Source organism: Lepus europaeus, chromosome 17, assembly GCF_033115175.1.
Source record: "Lepus europaeus isolate LE1 chromosome 17, mLepTim1.pri, whole genome shotgun sequence".
In the NCBI taxonomy this organism is placed as follows: Eukaryota; Metazoa; Chordata; class Mammalia; order Lagomorpha; family Leporidae; genus Lepus; species Lepus europaeus.
Genome location: NC_084843.1, coordinates 62,411,209 through 62,436,937, shown reverse-complemented (window position 1 = coordinate 62,436,937; position 25,729 = coordinate 62,411,209). Strand labels below are relative to the sequence as shown.

The 25,729-nt window shown below is 43.4% G+C and overlaps 3 protein-coding genes across 12 annotated transcripts in view; 2 read left to right on the top strand and 1 right to left on the bottom strand.

The window, feature by feature from the left end:
* Positions 1-8,607, top strand: part of DNAJC9 (DnaJ heat shock protein family (Hsp40) member C9) — a 52,893-nt gene extending 44,286 nt beyond the window's left edge. The window contains exon 5 of the mRNA XM_062213900.1: positions 6,280-8,607. Within this exon, the coding sequence (XP_062069884.1) occupies positions 6,280-6,480 (201 nt within the window). The 3' untranslated portion in view covers positions 6,481-8,607. The remainder of the gene's footprint in view (positions 1-6,279) is intronic.
* FAM149B1 (family with sequence similarity 149 member B1) overlaps positions 1-11,070 on the bottom strand; it is a 48,636-nt gene extending 37,566 nt beyond the window's left edge. For 2 of the 6 annotated variants that reach the window (XM_062213899.1, XM_062213895.1), the window contains exons 1-3: positions 10,847-10,983; positions 5,120-5,224; positions 3,829-3,958 (exon numbers count right to left, since the gene is read on the bottom strand). In XM_062213899.1, the coding sequence (XP_062069883.1) occupies positions 3,829-3,958; positions 5,120-5,224; positions 10,847-10,893 (282 nt within the window). In that variant the 5' untranslated portion in view covers positions 10,894-10,983. The other 4 variants (XM_062213896.1, XM_062213894.1, XM_062213897.1 and 1 more) reach the window with 4 other exon arrangements.
* Positions 11,071-11,166: 96 nt separating this feature from the next.
* The window catches only part of ECD (ecdysoneless cell cycle regulator), a 55,086-nt gene continuing 40,523 nt past the window's right edge, over positions 11,167-25,729 (top strand). For all 5 annotated transcript variants that reach the window (XM_062214346.1, XM_062214347.1, XM_062214348.1 and 2 more), the window contains exons 1-5: positions 11,167-11,346; positions 12,390-12,605; positions 15,019-15,136; positions 24,117-24,204; positions 24,318-24,496. In XM_062214346.1, the coding sequence (XP_062070330.1) occupies positions 12,401-12,605; positions 15,019-15,136; positions 24,117-24,204; positions 24,318-24,496 (590 nt within the window). In that variant the 5' untranslated portion in view covers positions 11,167-11,346; positions 12,390-12,400. The remainder of the gene's footprint in view (positions 11,347-12,389; positions 12,606-15,018; positions 15,137-24,116; positions 24,205-24,317; positions 24,497-25,729) is intronic.

The window sequence follows — 25,729 nt, the reverse complement described above, 5'->3', positions numbered from 1 at the left end:
TCTCTCTCTCTCACTGTCCACTCTGCCTGTCAAAAAAAAAAAAAAAAAAAAATACTCAAAGGACAGAAAATTTAATTGATTCCCTTAGAATAAAATTTAGATTCTTTCCAGTGTCCTGTCCTACCTCTTGGATCTCGTTTGTGCTTTTCTTTCCCTGGTTCAGCATCCTTCAACCTCCCTGAGCCTTGTTCAGTTCTAAGAAGACACTACTTTCCCTTGGGAACACAAAGCTCTTATTCTCCTTGAATTTTCTGCATAAGTTGCTGGTTACCTGTCTGGAAAGTTTTCTCATTTCACATGGTTAGCTCCCCAATCTTTTAAGTCTCAGATCTACCTGACCTCATAACCCTATTTAATTAATTTTTTTTTTTAATTTTTGACAGGCAGAGTGGACAGTAGAGGGAGACAGAGAGAAAGGTCTTCCTTTTGCCATTGGTTCACCCTCCAATGGCCACCGCGGTAGGCGCGCTGCGGCCGGCGCACCGCGCTGTTCCAATGGCAGGAGCCAGGTGCTTCTCCTGGTCTCCCATGGGGTGCAGGGCCCAAGCACTTGGGCCATCCTCCACTGCACTCCCGGGCCACAGCAGAGAGCTGGCCTGGAAGAGGGGCAACCGGGACAGGATCGGTGCCCCAACCGGGACTAGAACCCGGTGTGCCGGCGCCGCAAGGCAGAGGATTAGCCTACTGAGCCGCAGCGCCGGCCATAACCCTATTTAAAGTGAATCACCTTTACAATTTTAAGCACCCTGTGGTCTCCCTTATTACATTTTGTATTTTATTTGCATTTATCTAGTTCCCTCTTTAGTCTATTGAATCGTAAGTCTCACTCACTTTATTTTCCCATGGCTGAGTAAAGTAACAACAAATGTATTCAAACAATATTTGTTGGGGCTGGTGCTGTGGCGCAGTAGGTTAATACTCTGCCTGCGGCGCCGGCATCCCATATGGGCGCCGGTTCAAGTCCCGGCTGCTCTACTTCTGCTATGATCTAGGAAAGCAGAAGATGGCCCAGGTCCTTGGGCCCCTGCACCCACGTGGGAGACCCAGAAGAAGCTCCTGGCTCCTGGCTTTGGATCGCGCAGCTCTGACCATTGCAGCCACTGGGGAGTGAGCCAGCGGAGGGAAGACCTTTCTCTCTGTCTCTCCCTCTCACTGTCTGTGATTCTGCCTCTCAAATAAATAAATAAAATCTTTTTAAAAAATTTGTTGAGTGAATGTTAAAAACTAAAAACTCAAATATCCGATGTAAGGAAAGCTCCAATTATGATAAGCTGACACAGGGATATATAACTTTTTTAACTGGCAGATAAGAAGGTAGTAAAGAAAATGACTATATGAAATAATGACAAATGAAAAAAAATGAGCCACAGAATAATATGCAAATATATCATACAACCATTTAAGAAAAGTATATATACATTAAAAATGATGGGGGGGGGGGGCTGGCGCTGTGGCATAGCAGGTAAGGCCGCTGCCTGCAGTGCCAGCATCCCATATGGGTGCTGCTTCAAGTCCCAGCTGCTCCACTTCTGATCCTGCTCTCTGCTATGGTCTGGGAAAGCAGTGGAAGATGGCCCAACTTCTTGGGCCTCTGTACCCAAGTGGGAGACCCGGAAGAAGATCCTGGCTCCTGGCTTCAGATTGGTGCAGCTCGGGCCATTGTGGCCAATTGGGGAGTGAACCAGCAGATGGAGGACCTCTCTCTCTCTCTCTCTTTCTCTCTCTCTCTTTCTTTGCCTCTCCTTCTCTCTCTGTGTAACTCTATCAAGTAAATAAATAAATTTTTTTAAAAAAGTATAAAAAATGAATGGAACATAATTCATGGTAATGATAATAGTTTAATAATTAACAGGTTTTTTTGTAAAGAAAGCAGGCTGCTAATTATAATACTGTATAAATTCAGTACTGTGGAAAAGTGCTCATAAAATAATAAATGCAAAAATAGGGCATAATACTGTAGGCACACCATGATTTTAAATAGGTCAAATTAAATGCATATGGAAAGAAGATACAGAAATAAAAATATCTACTACATCAAGGTGACAACATTATACATAAAATTTGTCTTTTAAATTTTCTTTTAAGGTTACTGGTCTTTTCTTTTTTAAGATTTATTTATTTTTACTTGAAAGTCAGAGTTACACAGAGAGAGGAGAGGCAGAGAGAGAGAGAGGTCTTCCATCCATTGGGCACTCCCCAGTTGGCTGCAACAGCCGGAGCTGCACCAATCTGAAGCCAGGAGTCAGGAGCTTCTTCCGGGTCTCCCACATGGGTGCAAGGGCCCAAGGACTTGGGCCATCTTCCACTGCTTTTCCAGGCCATAGCAGAGAGTTGGATCAGAAGTGGAGCAGCCGGGACTTGAACCAGTGCCCATATGGGATGGTGACACTAGGATGCAGCTCTACCCGCTACGCCACAACACAGGCCCCAAGGTTACTAGTCTTTTAAAAATAATATTTTATAATGGAAGATAGCCAAAAATAAATAAAAATCACTCATTATCTCATCACTTCATTAATAACAAATGAATAACATTCTGGGTTAATATTCTTAGTGTTAGGACTTGCTAGGTCTTTGGGACACAAATGGTTAACTTTGGACCTGGTAATACCAGGCACAAGCAAAATGACCCTGAGAATAGCAAAGTGGTGTTTTATTGCCCAAGATTCCAAAAGCTCCACTCTGACTTTTACAGCTCCTTGCAGGGACATCCTGAGCTTGTAGGACCATACAATGTACTTTGTTGACAACGAACACCTGCCAAGGGGGCTTTCTGTCCTCTCAGATCCAACTTATCACATCCACATGGCCCCTCCCAACAAGCACCATAATGAGGCTGCTGTTCACTGCCTGGTGGATTGAACACTCACTCCAGCATCCCTGCCTGCTCTCCTGGTGGGCTGCAATCCCACCTCCAACTCCACTATGCTGTACTTTCTACAATAAAAAAGTCTTCTGCTTTAACTGGCTTCCCTCACCTTCTTCAAACTCTAAAATCCTAAAACCCAACATTTAGGCCTTTTATAAAAATATAAGCAGGGGCTAGCTCTGTGGCGTAGCAGGTAAAGCCACTGCCTGCAGTGCTGGCATCCCATGTAGGCACTGGTTCAAGACCCGGCTGCTCCACTTCTGATCCAGCTCTCTGCTATGGCCTGGGAAAGCAATGGAACACTGCCCAAGGCCTTGGGCCCCTGTACCCATGTGGGAGACCCAAAGGAAGCTCCTGGTTCTTGGCTTTTGATCAGTGCAGCTCTGGCTATTGTGGCCAACGGGGGAGTGAACCAATGGATGGAAGACCTTTCTTCCTCTCTCTCTCTCTCTGTGTGTGTGTAACTCTGACTTTCAAATAAATAAATAAATTTTAAAAATAATCAAAAATATATCTAAAGCAAAATTTGAACTACATTAAGCATTCTATTTTTAACCTACTTGTTTTCATTGAACAGTATGTCATAAACATTTTCCCAGCCTATAATGGCTTAATAATAAACTTCCAAACACATTTTAAACAACAAAGTAGTGTTATTGGTGAAGTAGCTCATTAGTGGACTGAGCATGGCAAGAGGAACAGATGTGGAGCCCAGATCCACACCAACCTACAACTAATTTGGACACTAAGCAGCTCTAAGGCTTAATTGCTGAATCCACAGAACAGTGAAGAAAGGTGAGAATCAACATTTCCTTACAATTAACATAAAATGTGGTTAATATAAGTATAAAAATGTAAAAAATAATGCAGGAAAATGAAGGGATTAAATAATACCCACAAATCCTAACTCCCAGAACAGTTTCCCAAGTACTCCATCAGAGTGATAACATACAACTCACACCATATCCCCAGGAGAAGTCCGAGCTGCCTTCAGTAGATATCCCTGTGCCTGTATAACTTGGAAAAGCAGACCTTGAATTCCCAGTGTCAGATGATGTAGAAGTTGATTCTTGTGTGAAGTCAGACTCACTACATGTACAATTTGGGAGGAGGGAAAAAAAAAAACAGAAAACTTCTCACATTTCTTCAAGTTTCCATATAACTATTCGGCAACTTATCAGGTAACAAGCATATGTAGAAAAAAAAAAATATATATATATATAAAATGTATCTCTACAGAGGCAAAAATAAATGAAGCACTTGAAATCTACACATCACTAAAAAGTCCTCCTTAATTCCTGTAGAATTGGTGTCAGCCATTCCAAATATTTTGTGGCAGTTTGTAACTTCTTTAACATTCCACCTATAACTTATACACTTTATAAATACATTTTGTAAATGTTAACAATAATATCTAAATTTGTATGGTACTTTAATATCTTTTTACAGATAGTAACTTCATTTTATCCTATTAACAACCTGGTGATGTAGAACTCAATTCCATGTTAAAAACCAAAGAATCTGAGGTTCTAGGTTTTAAAACTAGACTTTATGCGTTTAAAATTTTTCTATGATAATATAAAGCTTCCCAGAACCCTCTTTGAAGATATGGTCTCCTCTATTTCTTAGAATAGTAATTGCAGCTAATGTTTATTCAGTATTTACTATATGCCAGTGTGCCAAGTTTTACATAGCTTGTCTCATTTACATTCACAACACCCTATAAGAGATACATTATCAAGTAAGTCACTTCCCCTGTAATACTCAATTAATAAGGATCAGGATCAGGATTAAAAATCAGATGTCATGCCCTGAGTCCATGTTCTTTCAAACTTCATTATATTACTTGTTCAAGGTTATAAAATTAGTTATGCTCCTGTTACCATAAGTTGTTCCAGAATGAAAACTGAATGGGAGACCAGGAGAAGCACCTGGCTCCTGCCATTGGATCAGCGCGGTGCGCTGGCCGCAGCGCGCTACCGCGGCGGCCATTGGAGGGTGAACCAACGGCAAAAGGAAGACCTTTCTCTCTGTCTCTCTCTCACTGTCCACTCTGCCTGTCAAAATATATATATATATATATATATATATACCAAAAAAAAAACCAAAACTGAATGGTACTGAATGCATGTGACACGAATTCTTGGCTTGTTTTAAGAGCCAGGTTCAATACCAAAAAAAAACCAAAAAACAAAAAACCTTTGCCATCAGCAAGTGCAATAAGCAAACAAGTATACTTTGTGTTATTACCTTTGGGAACTGGTATCTTTTTCATGGCTGTTATTGGTAGGGAAAATTTCATCCAGCAGCTCTGGAAGGGGATGATGATTAAGAGTATGTTTTGTTACTCCTTTCCTGTAAAAGATAAAACACAAGTATATTTCCTATAATGGAAAAACATACCTTTCAGAAACTTGATCTACAAGTTAATACTTTCTGCTGCTCTGTAACTGCACTGTCCAAAATGGTAGCCTAGCAGTAAAAATGTGGCTAGTCAGAATTAACTGTTCTAAGTGTATACTTCACAAGATTCTGAAGTCATATTACAACAAAAAGGATGTATAATATCTCATTCTATTATCAATTGCTTTTTAAAAAATATTTACTTATTTGAAAGGCAGTTACAGAGAAGCAGAGGCAGAAAGAGAGAGAAAGAGAAAGAGAGGTCTTCCATCCACTGGTTCACTCCTCAGATGGCCACAATGGCTGGAGCTGGGCTGAGTTAAAGCCAGAAGCCAGGAGCTTCTTCCAGGTCTCCCACGTGGGTGCAGGGGCCCAAGGACTTGGGCCACCTTCTACTGCTTTCCCAGGTCATAGGAAAGAGCTGGATAGGAAGTGGAGCAGCCAGGACTTGAATCAGCACCTATATGTATGCTGGCACTGTAGGTGGAGGCTTTACCCACTATGCCACAGGACCAGCCCCTATCAATTACATATTAAAATGATAATATTTTAGGCATACTGGGTTACATAAAATATATTTTTAAAATTAATTTCACTGCAAATTTAAAGGAGTAGGATATTGCCACACAGCGACCAGAACAGCTAAAATAAAAAACAGCGGTAACACCAGATGCAGATGAGGATGCAGAGCAACCGGATGTCTCCTACACTGCCGGCAGAAACGTCAAATGGGATAGCCACTCTGCAACAGTTTGACAGCTGTCACAAAATGAAACGCATGCATTCACCAAAAGACCTACCAGTTGCACTCTTAGACAGTTGAGCCCAGGAAAAAGAACACTCAGGTTTTCAAAAAAACCTGTATACAAATGTTCACCATAATTTTACTGTGATTGAAAACAACTAGAAAAACCCAAATGTTTTTCAACATGTGAACAGTCAAATTTTGGTATGGAATATTATTCAGCAGTAAAATTAAATTAACTTTTTTTTTTTTAATTTGACAGATAGTGAGAAAGTTCTTCCTTCCGTTGGTTCACCCCCCAAATGGCTGCTACGGCCAGAGCTACGCTGATCCGAAGCCAGGAGCCAAATGCTTCTTCCTGGTCTCCCATGCAGGTGCAGGCACCCAAGCACCTGGGTCATCCTCTACTGCCTTCCCGGGCCATAGCAGAGAGCTGGACTGGAAGAGAAGCAGCCGGGACTAGAACCTGGTGCCCATATGGGATGCCAGTGCCACAGGCAGAGGATTAGCCAAGTGAGCCACGGCGCCGGCCCCATGAAATGGACTATTAATACCTGCAACTACCTTCATGGATCTCAGGGGCATCATACTTAGTTAAAAAAAAAAAAAAAGGCAAAGGCAATTGCAAAATGTTACATACTATATGCAGGGTCTTCAAAAAGTTCATGGAAAATACACATTATAAAAAAAATTATGCACGGATTTCAGAATTTTTTTGTACCAAGATAAACTTATTTTTATAAAAACATTCATTTGAAAGGGAGAGAGACAGACAGAGCTAGCTCCCACCTGCTAGTTCACCCTCCAAATGCATGTAACTGCAGGAGCGGGGCTGGAGTCAGGAGCTGAGAACCAGGAACACAATCCAGGTCTCCCATGTGAGTAGCAGAGACACAATGACCTGAGCCATCATTGCTGTTTCCCAGGTCTACATTAGCAGGAAGATGGAGTGAGGAGCCAGGGTTGGATATCAAATTTAGGCACTCCGGTATGGTATAGTCTCTTAACTGGCATCTTAACTGGTAGGCCAAATGCCTGGCCCCATTTATCTCTTAAATCCATTTGTCCATGAAGTTTTTGAAGTACCCTCATATGATCCATTTATATAATGTTCACAAATGACAAAACTATAGATAGGGAGAACACATTAGTGGTTGCTAGGGTAGAGATAGGAGTGAATTTGGTTGTAAAAGGGTACTCAAGGAAGTTCCTTTGTGGTGATGAAATGGCTGTATCTTGATTGCAGTGGTGGTTATACCATCTATAAATGGACTATGTATACACATACAGATAGACAGGAATGGATGTACAAACTGAATAATGTCTATAGTCAGCTGTATTAGACCAGTATCAGTCTCTTAGTTTTGAAATTATACTAGTTACCTAAGATGTCATTGGGGAGAACCTGGGTGAAGGGTTCATGGTACTCTATGTACTATTTTTTTACTTACTTCAAAGTAAGAAGGCAACATTTTTTTTAATGTGTTTTTCCTTATTTTCATGTGACCAACCTGAAAATGTAATCTGTATGTGGCTAACATATTTCCATGCTACGCTGTGGCTCTAAAGAGTTCAACATGAAGTGGGCTTTTGCATAGTAGTTAAGATGCTGCTTAGGATGCCTGCATCCCATATCACAGTCCCTGGGTTCAAGTTCCAACTTTGCTTTCAACTCAGCTTTCTGTTAATTTGCACCCTTGGAGGCAGCTGGTGATAGCTCAAGTAGTTGAGTCCCTGCCACCCATGTGGAGACCTGAATTGAGTTCCTGGCTCCTGACTTAGACCTAGTACAGCCCTGTCTATTGTGGGCTTTGGGGAGTGAGCCAGCAGATGGAAGAGCTCTGTCTCTCTGCCTTTCAAGTAAATAAATAATTTTTCAAAAGAGTCCAATGTGTACACTGGAATAAGCTAGGGAATCAATTATTATATACTCTGGTCTTAATGAACTATGGATTTTCGTTCCTCCAGATTTCTGTAGTTGAATAAATATAGGCATCATGATAGATAAATAAAGTTATACACTTTTCTTTATAGGAGATCTCCCCAGGGTCTTTAATATGTGAACACATATTATAAATCTCTAATATTCTTATATCATAGGAAAGGAAACTGAAGTACAAAGAGATTATGTAACCTGCTTATGAGCCTAAGGTTAATAAGTGATGGAATCAGGATTCAAATACAAGTAGTTTGGCTTCAAGGCTTCTCAACGGAAATGAACAGTTTGAGATTCTAGCAAAGTATACCATTTTTGATATGTAAAATTAAAGGCTCAGGCATTGAAGTTTATGATTATTTCTCTGATGGTAGAAATGGATTTGTGGAGAGCCATCTCATCCAATGATCTTACAGCTAACACACTGTCTTTGAAAAAGTGATTGGAATAGAAATACAGATTTCAGCTATAAGAGAGATTGAAGACATGTTTTAGTCTGTCAGGGAAATCTGAATATGAAGTGACAATCAGATAACAAGGAAATACCATTAAATTTGATGATAACATTGCTATTACATAAGAAAATGTCACTAATTTTTGGAGAGGCATGCTGATTATATAGAGGTAAAATGATAATCTCTGAGATTTCATCTGCCTTATTTCACAGAGGCTACAGAAAAATATAAAGATAGATGAATCAAATATATTAAAACTTTGATAACTTGTATGTGGTCCATTATATTATTATATGAGTGGTCCATTATACTGTTCTCTATTCATGTTTGAAATTTTTCATTAAAAAATAATAAGCAGTTGAAAATCACTCTTCTCCAAACGTTTACAATGTGTGTTGCGGAGAAAACTAAAGTTACTGCTTCAAAATAGCTTATCATTATAATATCTGAAGTAAAAACTGCTTCAATTTACTGTCATTTATATGTATTGTACCTTTCTTATGTACTACATCATGACTCCAGCTAGAGAATTCTCTTTTGGGAGAATTTTTAGGGAGTATCAGTCAACACTCAATAACAAGTAGTGTAACTCCACTGGGTCAATAATTTTGACCTCCTAAGTACCTACCAACATTTTTTTATACATGATTTTTACTGTCAGACTGGGTTGGAATTAAATATAAAAGCAGATTTTTAGCTAAGCTTTTTATTGAGAAGTAATTATTTCTCTGCTTTAGTGTCTGAAGAACTTACTATCTGCATTGATATGGTGTAGAAGTCTTATTTCTTAACAGTAAGGTTCTGAAAGGCAAGGAGTGTGGTTACCCTTATTTTCTTTGTTTGTTTATTGTCCCAAGTAAAGGTGGGAAGGGACAAGGAAATGACCTGCACCTACCATGTATTAAACCTGACACATTCACTTAGATATGCTTTTCTTATATGGCAGAAATGAAGGCTCAGCTTTAAGTAATTTGCCTACAAATCACACGGGTAGAAAAGTGCCTAGCCAGAAACATAATATACTTACTTTTACCATGGGTTGTCAGTATTTAACTAAAATGTATGGAGGGCGTGAGCATCATGGACACCAACATGCCCACATCCTATCATCAGAGCACCTGGGATTAAGTCCCACCTCTGATTCCCATCCAGCTTTCGACTAATGCAGCTGGGAAGCAGCAGATTATAGTTCCAGCCACCCACATGGGACCCAGATGAAGTCCCTGGCTCTGGCTCCTGGCTGCTGCATGGCTTAGCCCTGGCTGCTGAGGTCATTTGGGGAGTGAACCAGCGGACAGATAGCTCTCTCTTTTTTTCTAACACTCTGTTTTTCAATAAATAATAAAGTCTTTTTAAACAATAAATGTATGGTTGCTAAAATTATATAATCTTTTATTTTTTAGAACTTATTTATTTGAAAGGCATTGTTAGAGAGAGAGAGAGAGATCCACTGGTTCCATCCACTGGTTCACTCTGTAAATGGCTGCAATGGCTAGGGCTGGGCCAGGGCCAGGCTGAAGCTTCTTCCGGGTCTCCCATGTGATTATGCAGGGGCCCAAGGACTTGGGGCCATTTCCCGCTGCTTTCCCAGGTGCATTAGCAGGGAGCTGGATCGGAAGTGGAGCAGCCAGGATGCCTGCATTGCAGGTGGCAGCTTAACAACGCTGGCCCCTGGTTATATAACCTTCAAATGTGTAACCTTTCTGAAATAATTTCATTTCCTGAAAAACAATATAATCATGCCTATTTTACAGTAATTACTAAGTATCAAAAAGTGTCAATCCTTTTGAAAGTGAAAAGCATTAATGAATATAAGGCACTCTACTTGCTACACTTCACTAGTGGGAGGAATTGGGTCTTTAAGCCAGATACATATCTAAAGTCTCAAAAGCAAAACTGACCCTCACGGCTTCTGAGTAACCGCAGAGGGCGGCAGTGTGTGTGATGGTTTCGACCTCAGGCTTCAGAATCAAGAGCTACACTGGGTTTGTGCTTCTCAGCTCGCTGTGTAGTCTTTGGCATGCTACAATCTTTCATTCTGGGATCTTTATCAGTAGAATGTGCAAAACCATAGTCCCAATCTAATATCCTTGTCGATAGGATTAAATACATGCAAACAGCTTTTGCACGGTGTCTGGCACTAGATGGATTCAACTTCAATGGCCATTGACTGTGGCCTCAGGAAACCCAGACCCTAAATTCAGAATTTACAGTCCAAGAAGTTGGGCAGGCGCAGGTGACAGGCCCCCAGTTGGAGACGGAAGGACAAGGGGCAGCGTCCAGCAGGGCTGGGAGATGCGAATTCCAAAGAGAATTTTTTCTCCCCCCAGCCGTGGAAAAGGAAAGGAGCGCAGGCCCGGCCAAGAAGGGGCCCCACAGCGCCCAGTCCGCCTCAGCCTCCCCCGGCCCCGGCTGGGGTGGCTGAGCAGTCCACTCACAGCTCCAAGCTCTGTGGCACGGCCTTCCGAGTGTATCTGGAGATCATCCTCCTCCTCCTCCTCCTCAGCCGCGGCCGGGGCGGGCACGCCAGGGTGGGGGCCTCCGGGCCTGGCCCTCCCGCCGGCTCCGGCCCGGCCCCCTCCCGCCACCTACCGGCCCCGTCTCGCCCCGTCGCCTAGACTCCGGACTGCCACCTCCCCAGGATCCCCTCCTCTTCAGTCCGCCGACCTCCCAGCGTCCCGTGCGGGGCGGAAGTGACGTGTCAGCCGGGCGCCTACCAAACGCTCCGGCCGACGCGCGGCAGTGACGACAGCGAAGGTTCCGGGAGCTGAGCGGGCGCTGCTTTAAAGCGGTGTTCGCTGGCTGGAGCTCCGGCGGGTAGCCGAGCCTGGGCCAGGCTGTGGCGGCTGGTGACCGCTTCTCGACCAGCTCACACCGCAGAAGAAGCGGCCGAGGCAAGGTGCCGCCGCAGAGAAGGTGCAGAAGAGGCCCTGGAACCGTAAGCGGATTTGACTTCCTTTTGTCAGGTGGAAGGAGGGCGCGCAGGCTGAGCGGAGTGCGCGGGCCGCCGCAGCTTGGCGGCTTCTGCTCCTGCGCCCCGGGCTGTCTCATTTACAGTGAGGCGTTGGCCCGAGCGACCGCAGCCTCTTCCAGTCCGGACACTGAAGTCTGAATGATGGGGGGGTGCTTGGTGTTACGGGGTGGGTGTGCAGAACGGTCTGTGCCTGTAGGTTGAAAGCAGAATGGTGGTCGGGACAGACTGGTGACGGCGTCAGGACAGAAGGTGCAGGTTCCTTCTCAGGGCGTTAGGAAGCCGAGCCAGGGTGAGGGTGCCGGCGCTGCGGTGGAGGGGTCCTCGCCTCCTGTTCGTAAGGAAAGCTCCTCGTAGTATGCCGGGGTGCAGCCCCTGAGACTCGAAAAGGGGGCACGTTTAGGACAAACAGCGTAGGAGCAAGAGTCTTGGGCCAGTTACTTTGGAGTGAGACACAGGACCGCAATGTTCTGTAGTTTTGGGTTTTCCTATGCCATACGCTGTCCATCGTAAGGGGAACAGGTGAATTCTACAGAGCAAGAGAGATTGCTCTTCAGAGCTCTTAAATAGCAGAACCTGTAGAGCGAGACGTTCATCATGCAGTTAGAAAGCCCCAGAAGGAAACACTGAAGTGTCTTAGTGGTGAGCTGGGACTTCTGGTTGTATGTGAACAGTGAATGCTGGTGCAGTGCTTCTCAAAGTGTTAACACACACCACTGTTAGCACCAGGGCAGACATGTAAAATTTTAGCGTTATGGACTGTTAATTTGGGAATGTGATCCTGCGTTTTTGCTCATTACATTATACCAAAGTTTAACATGCTTTCATATATAAAGAACATATTTTTAAATATAAAATGTCATAGAAATTATGGCATTAAATAAATGTGACTGTAGGTGGTACATGGTCAAGGCAAAAGCTATGATGATAGTTTGTGGATAATTGAATTTTGGAAAACAGCCTACATTTTTCTATGGATGTGATTTATATTTTTGAAACTTTAAACATAGTTTTCAAAAAAATGGAAGCAAACATGAAGCTTGCTACCGTGGAAGACACAGTGGAGTACCGCCTGTTCCTGATACCAGATGAACGAAGGGACCCAGAAAAGCATAAAGAGATTCTTGAGAAGTCTATTGAAAGGATCATGACCCAGTTTGCTCCCATGCTGGTCTCCTATATCTGGCAGAATCAACCTTTCAATCTCAGATATAAACCTGGGAAAGGTAAAAAAAAAAAAAAAATCACCCATACGTCATTCAGCGTTGTCAAGAAGAGAATTATATCCTTAATTTTTTAGATTAATGATGCTTTCTCATATATATTTGAACCCTTAAACTTAAATTTTTTTTGTTTTATTCATATAGATGAAAACTTTCTAATAGTTATTACCTTAAGAACTGTCATATACTAAACATTACTACATCCATGCCCATTGTTTTGAAAATTACTTTCTTATGCCATAATATATCTAGGCACACAGATGAATCAGGCTCAGACATTTGGCTTCCTTAACCAGAGTTCCTTTTACTACTACTCAGTCTTCTGAGCTGTTTTGGTGAGGCTCTAGGAACAGCTCTGCCTGACTTACAAAGAGAAATAGCCATGCTTTGTGACCGTGAATTGCCAGGAGGAAGCATTTCGAGTTTCCTTCACTGCTGCCCTGTGTTGTTGGTGTTTGAGAGCCAATATTTGGCAAAATATAGCGCTGTGTTCTGTACTTCTTACAGCTTGATGAGAGTGAGTCGTGGGCGGTGGCCAAGGCTCTACTCACATAGTGATTTATGAGGGCATCTGGTTGAGATCAGGAGCCTGGACTCTTGTCAGACTGACAGTCGGCCTCTCGGTTTCATGCAGATCTGTTATTGCTAAGTGTCTTCCCTACTGTTTATTTTTTGCTACTTTCCTTTATTTGAGAGACTATTTATTTGGAAGGCAGAATGTCAGAGACAGAGGGAAAGACACAGAAGAGAGAGAGAGATCTTCCATCTGCTGGTCCATTCCCCAAATGGCTATAACAGCCAGTTTGGGACATGCTGAAGCCCAGAGCCTGGGATTCCATCAAGTTCTCCTTTAGGCCATTTTCCACTGCCTTCTCAGGTACATTAGCAGAGAATGGAGTGGCCAGGACTCAACATTTCCAGTGAAACCATCTGGTCCAGGGCATTTCTTTGTTAGGGGGTTTTTGATGATTGATTCCATCTCTTTACTAGTTACAGATTGCTTCAGATTTTTATTTCTTCATGATCCAGATTTGATTGGTTGTGTGTTTTTAGAAACGTGTCTGTTTCTTCTAGGTCATCCAGTTTGTCACATATAGTTGTTCATCGTATTCTCTTTTAATTCTTGTTGTTTGTGTGGCACAGGTTGTTAATGTCCCTTCTTTCACTTTTGGTTTTAGTTATTTGAGTCTTTGTTGTTTTTAGTTATTCTAGTTAATAGTTTATTTTGTTGATGTAGTATATAAAAACCCTCAACTTTGTTTTTATATTTTTCTTTTCTGTTTCTTTTATCTTCTGTAATCGTTATTATTTCATTATAATAATCCTGGGTAATATAATAACCCTGGATAATCCTGGGTTTTGTTTGTTCTTTTTCTAGTTCCTTGAGTTGTAAAATTAAGTTGTTGATTTGAGATCTTTCACAACTATATATTTCTATTTTAGCACTGCTTCCATCAAGTTTTTTTTTTAATTTTTTAAATTTTTTTGACAGGCAGAGTGGACAGTGAGAGAGAGAGAGACAGAGAGAAAGGTCTTCCTTTGCCATTGGTTCACCCTCCAATGGCCACCGCGCTGATCCGATGGCAGGAGCCAGGTGCTTCTCCTGGTCTCCCATGGGGTGCAGGGCCCAAGGACTTGGGCCATCCTCCACTGCCTTCCTGGGTCACAGCAGAGAGCTGGCCTGGAAGAGGGGCAACCGGGACTAGAACCCGGTGTGCCAGCGCCGCAAGGCGGAGATTAGCCTAGTGAGCCACGGCGCTGGCTCCATCAAGTTTTTTACGTTTTAGTAAATTGTGCTTTTGTTTTCATTTGCCTTAAGATATTTTCTGGAAGGGAGTGGGGTGAGGGGCTTGAGGGAAAGAACCACTGTATTCCTAAAGTTGCATCTATGTAAAAATGCATTTATTAAATTAAAAAAAAACAATATTTTCTACTTTCCCTCGTGATTTCTTCTCTGACTCATTTGTTTAAAGTGTGTTTCATTTCTGTGTATTTGTAGATAGCATACTTGTTCTGAAATTTCTGTTCCATGTAACGGTAGCTTCCTGATATTCCCAGAATATTCAGTTGCCTATTACACCTCTGTGCCTTTGCACATACTCCTCTCCCTGGAGAACTCACCTCTGGTCATTCCTCCAGGAGAGTATAGCTCGAATACCACCTCCTTTACTCTCACATTGCCCTTCGTGCATACTTTGTTCTAGAGTTCGTCGTCTTGTTTCCAGATGATTTTAGTTGTCTATCTCTTGTTTGAGACCCAAGCTCCTCAAGGGTAGGCATCTTATATCTTGTTCAGGATTGCAGCCCAGGTCCCAGTATAATACTTGGAACATAGTCAGTGAACATTTTATTCAATGGAATGATCAAATGTATGTTTATTTATCTAGTTATATGGTTGCTTTCCTCTTGTTTTTAGGAGATGTTCCTGCTCATATCTTCGGTATGACAAAGTTTGGGGATAACATTGAGGATGAATGGTTTATTGTTTATTTAATAAAGCAGATTACTAAGGAATTTCCAGAATTAGTAGCAAGGTATTGTAATTTTTAAAATTATTCTAAAGGAATTATATTATTGAATTTAAGTGACTGCTTTATTTATTTTTTAAAGATTTATTTATTTACTTTGAAAGTCAGAGTTACACAGAGAGAGAAGGAGAGGCAGAGACAGAGAAAGAGAGGTCTTCCATCCGTTGGTTCACTTCCCAGTTGGCTACAACGGCCGGAGCTGCACCGATCCAAAGCCAGGAGCCAGGAGCTTCTTCCAGGTCTCCCACGTGGGTGCAGGGGCCCAAGGATTTGGGCCATCTTCTACTGCTTTCCCAGGCCATAGCAGAGAGCTGGATCAGAAGTGGAGCAGCTGGGTCTCAAACTGGTGCCCATATGGGATGCTGGCACTGCAGGCGGTGGCTTCACCTGCTATGCCACAGCACCAGCCCCATGACTACTTTTTTAAAAGATTTACTTTATTTCTTTGAAAGGTAGAGTTAGAGAGAGAGGGAAAGGGATAGAGGGAGAGGTCTTCCATCTGCTGGTTCACTCCCAAAATGGATGCAATGTTTTGGGCCAGGCCAAAGCCAGCAGCCAGGAGCTGCTTCTGGGTCTCCCACATGGATGTAGCGGCCCAAGCACATAGGTCATTTTCTGCTGCCTTCCCAGGCACAGTAGCAGGGAGCTGGACTGGAAGTGGAGCAGCTGAGACTTGAGACTTGAACCAGCATCCATAAGGGATGCTGGGGCTGCAGGTGGGGATATAACCTGCTAAGACATTACGTTTTTATCCTTTTTTTGGTGTGTAATCTGGTGGAAACAGTATAAATGTGGCACAGATTTTAAAAGTGCCTGGGTTTTATCCTCTTGAGACTTTTTTTTTTTTTTTTTGACAGGCAGAGTGGACAGTAGAGGGAGACAGAGAGAAAGGTCTTCCTTTGTCGTTGGTTCACCCTCCAATGGCCGCCACGGTAGGCGCGCTGCAGCCGGCGCACCACGCTGATCCGATGGCAGGAGCCAGGTGCTTCTCCTGGTCTCCCATGGGGTGCAGGACCCAAGCACTTGGGCCATCCTCCACTGCACTCCCTGGCCACAGCAGAGAGCTGGCCTGGAAGAGGGGCAACCGGGACAGGATCGGTGCCCGGACCAGGACTAGAACCTGGTGTGCTTGCGCCGCTAGGCGGAGAATTAGCCTAGTGAGCCGCGGCTCCGGCAAGACTTCTTTTTTTTATAAGATTTATTTATTTATAAGAAAGGCAGAGTTACAGAGAGGCAGAGGCAGCGAAAGAGAGAGAGAGAGAAGAGAATCTTCCATCTGCTGGTTCACTCCTCAAATGGCTGTAACTAGCAGAACTTGCTTGATCCGAAGCCAGGAGCCAGGAGCTTCTTCTGGATCTCCCACGTGGGTGCAGGGGCTCAAGCACTTGGGCCATCTTCTGCTTTCCCAGGCCATAGCAGAGAACCATATTGGTAGTAGAGCAGCCAAGACCCAAACTGGTTCCCATATGGGATGTTGGCACTGCAGGTAGCAGCTTTACCCACTATGCCACAGCGCCAGCCCCGAGACTTATTTTCTTAAGAAAGAATTAAAATGTTATGGGAGAGTTCATTTCACAAGAGATTTCAAATAAAATCTACTTGTTTTAGGTTTTAAAATCTAATTATGAGCCGGCGCCGTGGCTCAACAGGCTAATCCTCCGCCTTGCGGCGCCGGCACACCGGGTTCTAGTCCCGGTCAGGGCACCGATCCTGTCCCGGTTGCCCCTCTTCCAGGCCAGCTCTCTGCTGTGGCCAGGGAGTGCAGTGGAGGATGGCCCAAGTGTTTGGGTCCTGCACCCCATGGGAGACCAGGAGAAGCACCTGGCTCCTGCCATCGGAACAGCGCGGTGCACTGGCCGCAGCGCGCTACTGCGGCGGCCATTGGAGGGTGAACCAACGGCAAAAGGAAGACCTTTCTCTCTGTCTCTCTCTCACTGTCCACTCTGCCTGTCAAAAAAAAAAAAAAAATTAAAAAAAAATCTAATTATGAAAGAACAATTACATGTTTACAAAGTTCAAACAGTACATAAGATTATATTGCTCTAGCTTCTGAGAAGTAATCACTATTAAATTTCTTGTGGACCTTTGGAAAAACTATTTATTTATTTAAAGATTTATTTATTTATTTGAAAGGCAGAGAGAGAGAGGTCTTCCATCCTTGGGTTCACTCCCAAATGGCCACTATGACTGGAGCTGGGCCAATCTGAAACCAGGATCCAGGAACTTTTCTTAGGTCTCCACATGGGTGCAGGGGCTCAGGGACTTGGGCCATCTTCTACTGCTTTCGCAGGCCATAGCAGAGAGCTTGATTGGAAGTGGAGGGTCCTATACTGGAACCAGTATGGTATGTTGGCACTGCAGGCAGCAGCTTTACCTGACATACCACAGCACGGGCCCTAAAAATATAATTTAAAATCAGCGGCCAGCACTGTGGCACAGTGGGTTGAGCGGCCACTTGTGACACTGACCTCCCATATAAGAATGCTGGGTCATAGTCCTTGCTGCTCCTTTTTAATCCAGCTTCCTGCCAATGTGCCTGGAAAGGTAACCCAAGTGCTTGAGTCCCTTTCACTCATATGGGAGACCAGCATGTAGTTCCTGGTTTCTGGCTTTGACCTGGCCCAACCCTGGCTGTTGTGACCTTTTGGGAAATAAACCAGTGGATGAATGATTGATAGATCTCTTTCTGCTTTAAAAAAAAAAAAAAAAAAAAAACTGATTTCATACACATATATACATATTAGATGGGTTTCTTTAATGTCTTCCTATACTAGACTATGGCTATATTTTTTGAGAAATCAAACAGAAGTTTAAAGAGAGACAGTGAGGGGCCAGTGCCGTGGCATAGTAGGTTAAGCTGCCTTCTGATCTGGCATCCCATATGGGTGCCGGTTCTAGTCCCAGCTGTTCCTCTTCCAATCCAACTCTCTGCTATGGCCTGGGAAAGCAGCAGAAGATGGCCCAAGTGCTTGGGCCTCTGTACCCACATGGGAGACCAGGAAGAAGCTCCTGGCTCCTGGGTTCGGATTGGCCTAGCTCTGGCCTTTGCAGCCATTTGGGGGGTGAACCAGCAGAAAGAAGACCTTTCTCTCTGTCTCTCCCTCTCACTGTCTGTAACTCCGCCTCTCAAATAAATAAATAAAATGTTTAAAAGAGAGAGAAACAGTGAACAGTATTATAGACAACAGAGTAGATAACACTACATTCTGATGCAGATTTAGAAAATGACCATCATATACTTGTTTGTAATTACCAAATATTGCCAGCAGAGGGTGCTTCACCCACTTAGGTTACTAGTTTTCCTAGTCATCCCCCAAGTTTTGATCCTTTTCCTACCCACCTAACCTCTTCCCCAGCAGGACAAAAGAGAAGGGGGAAAAACTCTTTAAAAAAGTTTTTATGACTGGATTAAAATTTTTAAAAACATTTATTTTAGGGGCCGGTGCTGTGGCGTAGTGGGTAAAGCCACTGCTTGCAACACTAGCATTCCACATGGGTGCCAGTTAAGAGTCCTGGCTTCTCCACTTCTGATCCAGCTCCCTGTTAATACACCTGGGAAAGCAGCGAAAGATGGTCCAAGTCCTTGGGCCCCTGTACCCACATGGAAGACCCAAGAAACTCCTGGCTTCGGGCTTTGGTCTAGTCCAGCTCTGGCTGTTGGGGCCATTTGGGAAGTGAAACAAGGGATGAAAGATTCTCTCTGTGTGTCTCTCCCCTCACTCCTGTAACTCTGCCTTTCAAATAAATATAAATCTTTAAAAAAGTTATTTTAGAGGTAGAGAGAAAAAGAATGAGATCTCTCCCATCCATTGGTTCACTCACCAGATGGGCCAAAGACGGGTGCTGGGAACCAGGGATGCAATCCAGGTCTCCCATGTGGGTTGCAGTGACCCAGTTACATTAGCTGTCACTACTGCCTCCCAATTTCTGTATTGGTGGAAAGCTGGAATCAAGAGCCAGAGCTTGGCCAGCGCTGCAGCTCACTAGGCTAATCCTCCGCCTGCAGCGCCGGCACACCGGGTTCTAGTCCCGGTTGGGGTGCCGGATTCTGTCCCGGTTGCCCCTCTTCCAGGCCAGCTCTCTGCTGTGACCCAGGAAGGCAGTGGAGGATGGCGCAAGTGCTTGGGCCCTGCACCCGCGTGGGAGACCAGGAGAAGCACCTGGCTCCTGGCTTCGGATCAGCGCGGTGCGCCAGCTGCAGCACACTGGCCGCAGTGGCCATTGGAGGGTGAACCAATGGCAAAAGGAAGACCTTTCTCTCTGTCTCTCTCTCTCTGTCCACTCTGCCTGTCAAAAAAAAAAAAAAAAAAAGCCAGAGCTAGGAATCAAACCCAAGCACTCTGATGTGGGGCACACCCATCTGAACTGCTTGGCTGACTGTCCACTCCTTACTGTTGAAATTTAAACATATATAAAAGTGGGAAGAATCAACCCACATGTATCTGTCACCCATCTTCAACAGTGATCAACTCATGATCATTATTTTTTCATCTATATTGTTCTCCCACTCCCCTAAAAGATTACAAGGTTATTTTAGGGGCTGGCTTAGTGGTATAGCGGGTTAAGCTGCCGCGTACAACAATAGCATCCCATATAAATGCTGGTTTGAATCCCGGCTGCTCCACTTCCACTCCAGCTCCCTGCTAATGTGCCTGGGAGAGCAGAAGAAGCTGGCCCAAGTGCTTGAGCCCCTGTACCCACGTGAGAGACCTGGAAGAAGCTACTGGCTCCTGGCTTTCACCTGGCCTAGCTCCAGACATTGTGGCCATTTGGCGAGTGAAACAACAGATGAAGATCTTTTTCTCTCTGCCTCTCCGTCTTTCTTTGTAACTCTGCCTTTCAGATAAATAAATAAATCCTTAAAAAAAAAAAAAAGATTATTTTAAAGCAAATCTCCACTGCTTTGCCATTTGATCCTTAAATACTGGATGTAAATCTTTAAGAAGTAAAAACTCAGGGCCAGCACTATGGCATAGTGGGTAAAGCTGACACCTGCAGTGCTGGCATCTCATATGGGCACCTGGAAGAAGCGCCTGGCTCGCACCCAGTTCCAGCTGTTGCATCCATTTGAAGAGTGAACCTCTTTCTCTTTCTGTCTCTAACTCTCTGTAAGTCTTCCTCTCAAATAAATAAATACATCCTTAAAAAAACAAAAGGGAAAGAAAGAAAAACTCTCGGGCTGGTGCTGTGGCTTAACAAGTTAAAGACCTCTGCTGCAGTGCTGGTGTTCCATATGGGCACTGGTTCAAGCCCCAGCTACTCCACTCCCAATCCAGCTCTCTGCTATGGCCTGGGAAAGTAGTGGAAGATGGCCCAATTCCTGGGCCCCTGCACCCACATGGAGACCTGGAAGAAGCTCCTGGCTCCTGGCTTGGATTGGCATAGCTCTGGCCGTGTGGCCATCTGGGGAGTGATCCAGTGGATGGAGGACCTCTCTCTCTGTCTCTACCTCTCTCTCTGTTTCAAATAAATAAATCTTAAAAAAAAAAAAAAAGTATCCACCCTAATTTCGAATCCTTGTTCATTTAAAAAAAGAGAAATATATGTACATTGTGGGATGGCTAAATTGAGCTAACTGACATATGCATTACTTATCAAGGTTTTTTTGGTTGTAAGAACTTTTTTTGTTTTAAAGATTTATTTATTTATTTGAGTTACACAAAGAGAGGAGAGGCAGATAGAGAGAGGTTTTCCATCCAATGGTTCACTCCCCAATGGGCCACGACGACCATAACTGTGCCAATCTGAAGCCAGGAGCCAGGAGCTTCTTCCCGGTCTCCCACATGAGTGCAGGGGTCCCAAGAGTTGGGCCATCTTATACTGCTTTCCTAGGCCATAGCAGAGAGCTGGACAGGAAGTGGAGCAGCCGGGTCTCAAACCGGCACCCATATGGGATGCCGGCGCTTCAGGCCAGGGTGTTAACCCACTGCGCCACAGGGCCGGCCCCAGAACTTTTTTTTTTTTAAGATTTATTTATTTATTTGAAAGAGTTACAGAGAGGCAGAGGTAGAGAGAAAGAGAGGTCTTCTATCCACTGGTTCACTCCTCAGATAGCTGCATTGGCTGGAGCTGCACCGATCTGAAGTCAGGAGCCAGGAGCTTCCTCCAGGTCTTCCACTCAGGTGCAGGGGCCCAAGGACTTGGGCAGTCTTCCACTGCTTTCCCAGGCCATAGCAGAGAGCTGCATCGGAAGTGGAGCAGCCAGGACTTGAACCTGCAGGCGGTGGCTTCACCTGCTGCTTCCATAGCGCTAGCTCTTATAAGAACTACTAAAACATAATGGAGGTGGGCTCGGCGCTGTGACCTAGTGAGTGAGGCCACCGCCTGCAGGTTCAAGTCCTGGCTGCTCCACTTCTGATCCAGCTTTCTGCAGTGGCCTGGAAAAGCAGTGGAAGATGGCCCAATTCCTTAGGCCCCTGCACCCGAATGGGGCCAATTGGAGAGTGAACCATCGGATGGAAGGCCTCTCTCTCTCTCTCTCTCTCTCTCTCTCTCTCTCTCTCTCTCTCTCTCCCCCCCTCTCCCTCTCCCTCTCCCTCTCCCTCTCCCTCTCCCTCCCTCTCTCCGTTTCCTTCTCTCTCAGTATAACTCAAATAAATTTTAAGCAAAAATAAAACAAAACAAAACACATAGGTATTTTCAAGAATACAATACATTGTTGTTAACTATATTCATCCTGTTGTACAGTAAAGCACTCATTTAAACACTGTTACTATGCCTAAAATAATTAGCAATATCTTTTTGAAAAGTATTTATTTATTTGAAAGAAAAATAGAGATCTGCTGACTCACTCTCCAAATACCTACAACAACCAGAGCTGGATCAGGCCAAAGCCAGGAGCCAGGAACTCAATCCAAGTTTCCCACCTGGATAACAGGGACTTGACTACTTCAACCATCACCTGCTGCCTCCCAGAAAGTACATTAGCAGGAAGCTGGAATAACGAGTAGAATCATACTGAAACCCAGTGTAAGATGTGGTTGTCCTAAGCCATGTCTTAATGCCTGTACCTAGCACCTAACCCCAGCAATAATATCTAAGTAATGATATTTAAAGGGGCAAATGAGATTTTTAAATAAGTAATAACTAAAACAGTTCATATTTTTACAGCAATAATGGTAGGGTGGATACCTCTTAGATGCAGATGTTTGTTTATAAAATTATGGTTCATATTTTAACAAGTCCATAGAGCTCTTTAAATTCTAAGCTCGACTGTTTTCTCAGTTTTTTAGAAAAAAATAAAAAAGACAGGATACTTCCTCTATGTCCCTGCCAGATTAATAGTTCTCAGTTACAGTTCTAATCATTTTACTACCCTACTCTAAACCTTTAACTTTTTTCTCTTTGCTTTGTTGGTATAAAAAAGAAAATAAAACTTAACAACTTTTTTTTTTGCCTAAAAGCCATGCATTCTCATTAGTTTTGCCAGTGATTTTTAAAGCTGTTCACACGGTGGTATCACTGTGCTTTTCTTGTCTTGTTCTTCACTAAAGTTTTTGTTCTCCCAATATCTACCTTAAGTGACTAGTAAAACCCTCCAGGGTTTTGCTTATGTTGTTGCCTCCAAGGATGGCTCTCCTTTCTCTTTCTCTCTCTACCCATTAACAGTGGGAAAAAAAGAAAGGGCAGGCTTCAGGCTTTGGCTTAGTGGTTAAGACACCAGTTGGGAAACGTTTGTCTTACATCAGAGTGCCTGGGTTTAAGTCCTGATTATGCTTCTGGTTTCCACATCCTGCTCCTGCAGATCCAGGCAGGCAGCAGTGATAGTTCAAGTAGTTGGATTCCCGCCACCTAAGTGGGACACCTGGATTAAGTAACCAGCTTCCAGCTTCAACCTGCCCCCGCCCTGCTGTTGGGAGTATTTGGGAAGTGAACCAGTGAATGAGAACTCTCTTTGTGACTCAAATAAAAAAGAAAAGTTATAAGTGTAAAATGACAGGATGGTATGTAAAATATACTATCTTTTGTGTAAAAAAAAGGGAGAATAAGAATATACTTGGCGTGGGCATTTGAGGAGTAAACCAGCTGGTGAGAGAACTGTCTGTGTCTTTGTCACTGTCTCTGTGTTTCAAATAAATGAAAACTTTTTTAATTAAGAAAAAAGGGTATGTATTTCTGCTAGTTAGATTAAACATAAGCAAACTGTAGAAGCATGTAAAAGAACCAGCAGTGAGGGGGATAGGAATTTAGCCACTAGGTTCAGAAGTAACATGAAGACTTTTTCATTCTTTAACTTTTTACATATTTTAAAATATTTTTGATCATGTGCATGTATTACCTGTACAAAAGAAAAAAAAAGTGATAACACATGGAGCAAAAGAATTTATCTTTCAAGGCCCAAATAACACCTCTTACATACCGATTTTCCTAATCTTTGCTGTTTTTTTTTCTTCTTTTGAAACCCTATCAAATTATTTTGTGTATTTTCATCTGGTATTATTTATGATTATTTATCAACTTTTTTCTCATTTTACCATCTTTCTCTAATCTCTCCTTATAATCTTTTAAAAAATGTGTTTGTTTATTTATTTGTTTAAGAGGCAGAGACAGAAAAAGCTCCCATCTGCTGGTTCACTCCTGTATGGTCCCAATAGCTAATACTGGGCCAAGCCAAAGCCAGTGCTAGAAACTCAATTCAGGTCTCGCATGTGGGTTGCAGGACCCTAATTACTTGAGCTATCACCATTGCCTCCCCAGGTCTGCATTAGAAGGAAGTTGTAGTCAGATGCTGGAGCCAGGCACTTAAATGTGAGACATGGACATCTTTTCCTCTAGACTAAATGTCCATCCTTTCCTTAATATCTTATAGTTTCTTTCAGTGCTTAATGATGGTGTTCCAAATATTGTACTTTCTTAGAGCAGTCAGCACATAGTGCATTCTCAAATATTTACAAAGATGAAGGAGAAATATATTAGCATGAAACTGTTCTGTTTGCTAACAAATATGTTGTTTTTGAATGCCGAATTGCAACTTCTTTTGCATTAGGATTGAAGACAATGATGGTGAATTCTTGTTAATAGAAGCTGCCGACTTTCTCCCTAAATGGTTAGATCCTGATAATAGTGCCAACAGGGTAAGTTTATCTGTTTAGAAAAATTACAAGCATAAAAATATTTTGCATTATTTTCATGTGTACCTAGATTTTGCCATTGCCCACTATGAAAATTAAAATGTACCATTTTCCAGGTGTTTTTCTACCATGGGGAGTTGTGCATTATTCCTGCACCAAGGAAACCTGGAGCAGAATCCTGGTTACCCACCTCACCCCCAACAATCCCACAGGCATTGGATATAATCTCAACACATTGGGAAAAAGTTGTGGCTTCAGAATCTATACGAGCTGCTGTAAACAGGCGCATCAGAGGGTAAGCAAGACACCACTTCCGTTGCTCATGAAGGAGCCTTTTGTTTTAGTGCAGCTCAAGTCTTTCACCTAGATTAATGCTAATTCCTATATTGTCTGCATCCCTCTTTATGAAATTGTCTAACAAACTTACAGATTGTTTTTTCTGAAGATTTATTCATTTATTTGAAAGGCAGAGTTAGAGAGAGAGGAAGAGACATGGAGAGAAGATCTTCTATCCACTGTTTCACTTCCCAATTGGCTGCAACAGCCAGAACTGAGCCAATCTGAAGCCAGGAGCCAGGAGATTCTTCCGGATGCAGGGACTCAACTGCTTGGGCCGTCCTCTGCTGCTTTCTTAGGCACATTAGCGGGGAGCCGGATCGGAAGTGGAGCAGCTGGTCTTGAACTGGCACCCATTTGGGATGCTAGCGCCACAAGCTGCAGCTTTATCTACTACACCACAGTACTGACTGCAAACTTGCAGATTTTGAAACTTAAAAAAGTAGAAGTCAGGGCCGACACTGTGGCATAGTCGGTAAAGCCACCGCCTGCAGTGCTGGCATCACATATGGGCACCAGTTTGTGTCCTGGCTGCTCCACTTCTAATCCAGCTCTCTGCTATGGCCTGGGAGAGCAGTAGAAAGTGGCCCAGGTCCTTGAGTCCCTGCTCCCATGTGGGAGACCTGGAAGAAGCTGCTGGCCTGGCTTTGGAACAGCATGGCTCCAGCTGTTGTGGCCAACTGGGAAGTGAACCAGTGGATGGAAGACCTCTCTCTCTGCCTCTCCTTCTCTCTCCGTGTAACTCTGACTTTTAAATAAATAATCTTTAAAAAAAATATTTTAAAACTCTTTGTTTACTGTACTGCTTTTTTAGAGGAATAGACTGATTTTATCCTATTCCAACGTGTTTTTGTAATAATTTTTTGTTTTTATTGAGATGATGTCGTAATCCCTTTCCATTTCTTCCATATTTTCTTTTCTCTTCTCTCTCTTTTTTTTTTTTTTGTAAAGATTTGCTTATTTATTTGAGAGGCAGAGTTACAGATGGAGAGAAGCAGAGACAAAGAGAGAGGTCTTTCATCTTCTGGTTCAATGCCAAAAAGCCACAACTGCTAGAACTAGGCCCATCCAAAGGCAGGAGCCAGGAGCTTCTTCCAGATCTCCCTCGTTGGTTCAGGGGCCCAAGCAGTTGGGGCATCTCCTACTGCTTTCCCAGGCCATTAACAGAGAGCTGGATTGGAAGAGGAGCAGC